Source organism: Penaeus japonicus, unplaced genomic scaffold, assembly GCF_977035675.1.
Source record: "Penaeus japonicus unplaced genomic scaffold, GWHDUDI00000001_assembly GWHDUDI00000011, whole genome shotgun sequence".
Lineage (NCBI taxonomy): Eukaryota > Metazoa > Arthropoda > Malacostraca > Decapoda > Penaeidae > Penaeus > Penaeus japonicus.
This window is the reverse complement of record NW_028234413.1, coordinates 25822678-25827337: the sequence shown is the minus strand read 5'-3', so window position 1 is coordinate 25827337 and position 4660 is coordinate 25822678. Positions and strand designations below refer to the sequence as shown.

General features: G+C 33.9%; 1 protein-coding gene across 1 annotated transcript; it reads right to left on the bottom strand.

Moving 5' to 3' along the window:
• Positions 1–486: 486 nt before the first annotated feature.
• LOC147470983 (modifier of protein aggregation 4) lies at positions 487–4250 on the bottom strand. The gene is made up of 3 exons (XM_086541776.1): positions 4157–4250; positions 2416–2498; positions 487–2100 (listed from the first exon to the last, which is right to left on the bottom strand). Exons 1-3 carry the CDS (start codon positions 4161–4163, stop codon positions 1990–1992), a joined length of 201 nt encoding a protein of 66 aa, XP_086397902.1. The 5' UTR covers positions 4164–4250; the 3' UTR covers positions 487–1989.
• Between the last annotated feature and the right edge of the window lie 410 nt (positions 4251–4660).

Below are 4660 nucleotides of genomic sequence, written 5' to 3'. Positions count from 1 at the left end.
ACTGGTCCAAAATCCCCCATGGCACATACAGGACGACACTTACCATCAGGCTTGTGTCATGAATATCATGTCAACCATTTGCAATGGGATGAATTCTCAAGTATACTCATTGTCAGCAACTTTACATGGAAATGATTGCCTACTACTGACATTTGCTTATATTTAAATTATCTCCTATATACCTATTATCAAACTGAATATCCAATATTAAAAATAGGAGCTTAAATTCTCTAGCTTATCTGTACCCATAACATTCAGGTAACCAATCAAATGTTACAATCTACGGCACCTTCAGGTGGGAGCTTTTATTGATGTGACAGAAAAGGAGAAATCATGAGAAGAACTTCTAAATTACAAACTTTGCTCGCAGTTTGGCATTTGATAGGGCACACTAAGAAAACAAATGAGTTTACCGACCACAGATAGCTTGCTACATATCTGAGTCAGTGTTCTGATGTTATAATAATAGGATAAGGAAAGCCATAATCTAGTATATATTTTTACTTAAAAAAGTAGTGAAATAAGAAGGGTAGGATACTCAAATGTTTATTTGGAACTGTAGCTATACTAGCATATAATATATGAATCAAGTATTACTGCCAAATTATAATTGCATCATTATCATGCAGAGTTGAAATCACAAAAAGAAAGTTATGACCAAGTAGCCCCTTAACATAAGGTTTGATGTATGAAGTGTGGGCAATAATAATAGGGCAGTTAACATTCCTCATTAATGTTATAAATAATGAAATGATCAATGAACATATCAATTTATATCCAACAAAGTCTAACTCTGGCGGGTAGACCTGTAGATGGAAAACTTTCAACGAACTTCCCACAGAATGGCAGGATATTTGTCAACTAACGCATACTATGTGCACATTTCAATATATGATTCATAGGAGTATTTTTTTTTTTCTCTAGTTAAAAAACACTAAACACAATCATCATCTCTTGGCCTAAATACATGTCATCAGTGAATTTGATGAAAAAGTGGTTTGTTGCTACACATCACATGATAAAAATTTATGACAATCAGATAATTCTTTTTGTGGGGTTTTAGAGAATCTCATTATCTACTTTTTAAAATGTTTCAGCTTCATCTAACATCTACTTTGATGGTGTATGCAATGTTCATATTTTCTTTACATCCTACAATTATGAAATGGAATGGAAAATAATATTTGAACTTCAGATTAACATCTCTGAAGATCAGATGCTCATATTTACAGTATTATGTAACTGTCAATAGAATGCATTTTAAAAAGGTTATAAAAAACAAAATATTGCTTGCCAGAGGTTTAACCACTTTCCACTGCTGGGATGTGTATGCTGACTTTGTTTAAAGAGGCATCTCTTTAACAAGTAATGTTATTTTTTGCAAAAAGACAAACAATGCTATCCTTAATGCTGTCGAGATGCACTTATAAAATTTCTTGTCCAATTCTAAAAAAGAGAACTTGTCACTGTCAGCCAACAAGATATCACCACAAACTGTATATACTTCAGTTATACATACTTCCACTTACATCTCTTCCAAAGTTTTTTTTTACCCTTACCCTTTTCAGATTACCTATAATATGAAGCATGATTGTTTGCAAGTATCTTGTTTCTGTCTGCTCAATACCAAGATGTCAAATACTGAATTATCCAATCACTTGTAGTAAAGGAGACCAAGTACTGCAAAAAGTTCAAAAAGTATCTCACAAACGACCGTGCCCATCGAAGAGGGTACGTCATTTTGTATTGTTCGCCTTTCAGCAAATCCTGCCCACTGTTCAAAAGGTTTTCCTGCCCACATTCCATGATATCATATCTATTGGATGGTTTCATGAGCTTTCTATTTTTTGGTTACAATAACAGTTAAAGAAACCTATACAATGCTGAACAAAATAGCACACTATTGAAAACTTGGTGTATCATTATATAATACCCTAAACAGGTGACCACTACAACACCATCAGTAGTTTTCTTTTATCTGTTGTCCCATTACTTTCCCGGTTTTCCTTCCTTTTTCTCTGCTGCCTTCTGTTGCTTAAGTCTCATCATTTCTGCATCTCTTTGTTTTCGAGCTTCCAGGGTCATGCCTTTGTTTCCATCCTGTGTATGAAAGATTTCATGAAAACTAGAAAATAATGTTAATTACATATGATTATCTGTGTCTAATCTTCATTAAAGAACATCATCTTTTATCTACTTTATTGCTATATTTATAATATCTATCAAACACATTTGTATATAAATATTAAGACTTGTTTGATAATTCAAAAAAAAAAAAAATTAAAGTGTACAAATGTGGAAAGACCTATCTAGCTCTGACTGATTTTTCAGATCAATATTAATTTTGAATTCATCATCCTTGAATCATACTTATTCAATATCATTCTAAAACCATCTACAGTATTTACAACTCACCTTTGCACCAGCACCTTGCCCCTTCTTATTCTCATTTGCCTTCTTTGCATTTTTGGCTCGTGCAAGTTCACGCTGATTGCCACCTGAAAGTAAATTTTTCCTCATAAATCTGCTAACACAAAGGTAATTCATTTAGAAACCAAAGGCTTCCAAATACTGTTATCATGTGACCAAACTTCTTTCCTTAATCCACATAAATGGCTAGCTATACATGCAGTTTGAAATAATAGCATATCCTTCAAGTGAAACTTGGTCATTTCATTAAAACATGAAATAGTTTGAACCTAATACATGTTAAAACTTTCTATCCTCTGATCTTCCTACGAGTATCAACACATTTCCATGTGAAAGTTCATAATTCTAGTGCCCAACAAAAGGCTTGATATTCTTGTGGAAAATAATCACACTAAGATGGTTTAAACATCTACTAATGCAAATATGAACAATTTTACTTTATACAATACTGTGACTTCTGTACTGACTTTCACATTGTTATGCTAACAAATGTCATTACAAAATACATAAAATTATTATTATTTTTTTACTTTCTACAATATTACAGATAATATTGAGTTACAAATACCTGATATGTATCATTGCATTAAAAAAACAGACTTGAAATTCAGGATACAATGACCAAAACTTTAAAATATCAAGAAAATTCTTACCTATTATCACCTAGGACATCAGAATAACAGAGCTAGAAATGACTTTAGCCAACAAATCATAATAGAGTATGAATTATTTATATATTCATCTATATGTCTACATCTATATATACATACACAAATACCTGATGGTATGGTCAATTTCTAAAACTTTTACAGGTAAATGTTATCATGATAAGCAAAGAGGCTTTCAAATAAGAACTATTTTTCTCTTGATTATGTCGGATCTGGAATGGAAGGAGTAAAAGGTGTACAAAGCATTTGGCGTTCTGACATATGACAAAAAACTCATGTATTCTGGCAAGAGACTGCTTGGGTTTGTTCTTCTCTCAGCCTGAATAAGTATGGTGGAGGTTTGTTGGCTCAATAAATAACACTGATGGGTTAATGAAAAACACTAAAATGTAGTTGATGTCTTATCCACTTTACAGATTATTTATGAGCTTGAAGACTGGACCATAAAAGTACAGGATGACATCTCATTACTTGACATTATGATAAATATTAGCGGTCTTTACTCCTGATGCTGCAGTTTAGTAATTCTAAATTCAATCATCAAGAAAACTCAAAAGAACAAGAGAAATTCTCACTGTAGAAGACTGTTAAACCTCATGCAACTGTTGCATTGCATCACTGAAAATACCACATGGTGTAACTGCCCAAATTCCTTAACAATGCAGTTCCCATCCCCGCAAAAAGTACACTAATTGCCAGCTCATGTAAAGTATGTTTTATGCTTTGGTTTTCTTAGTTTCTATTTTCGTCTGTTTCATTACATCTTACGCATTCCCTCTGTATTGGACTATTCCACTTCCTCGCTATTCTCCGCTGGAAACAGGTTGGAATAACACAATTCAAACCACTCTCCTCCTAAATCTCATTCGGAAACGTTAATGCACCGAGGTTAATCCAATATTAGCAGTCCTTACAACAGAAACGAAAGTAAAAACGTCACTTCCAGCCTAGGGGCTAGAACACCAACACGAAAATAAGTCTCAAAAAATAATCATCCATTCCATAAATCACAAAATTCCTCCAATACTTAAGGCTGACATTGCTTCCCTTATACTTACGGGTCATTGCAGCTCGTTTTCAGAAGCCCTTTTCTCCTTTTTTTCTCTTTTTCCGAGGAGCAACGCAGCCCACACCTTCGGATGGACGACCTTCTTCTCTCACTCAATTGGAAAAGCAGGTTGAGAAAGGGGAAGGGGAGGTGGGGAGCTCTCCTACTTTGCGGCCTTATTCTGCTCCAATTCCTTCGGTTACGGGGTGAATCGTTTACGTTGAATATACATTAGAGGTTATATTGAGAGGATAAATTATGTGATTCTTAAAAAAGCGAGATGTTATAGTGGGATTATTGGAACCGCACGTTTTAGAAGTCTGGCTTACGTCAGTGGGGAAAGTTCTGGTAAACTACTTATTACTTTATAAGCTAATGTGAAACTATTGCATTTCTATTCACTCACAAGAATGTGTCAAAAATCTGAGGATCGCAAAAATATGATCAACTAGCTTTGAATATTCGTTACAGATAACATACATGGGGGTTTGTCTGATATTATTCTTTGTCTACA

What these genes read in the sequence shown, in the direction of transcription:
- LOC147470983 (XM_086541776.1), bottom strand. An exon ending in GGCAAGGTGCTGGTGCAAAG is followed by an intron (nt 2,101 to 2,415) that starts GTGAGTTGTAAA and finishes TTTCATACACAG; the next exon opens with GATGGAAACAAAGGCATGAC.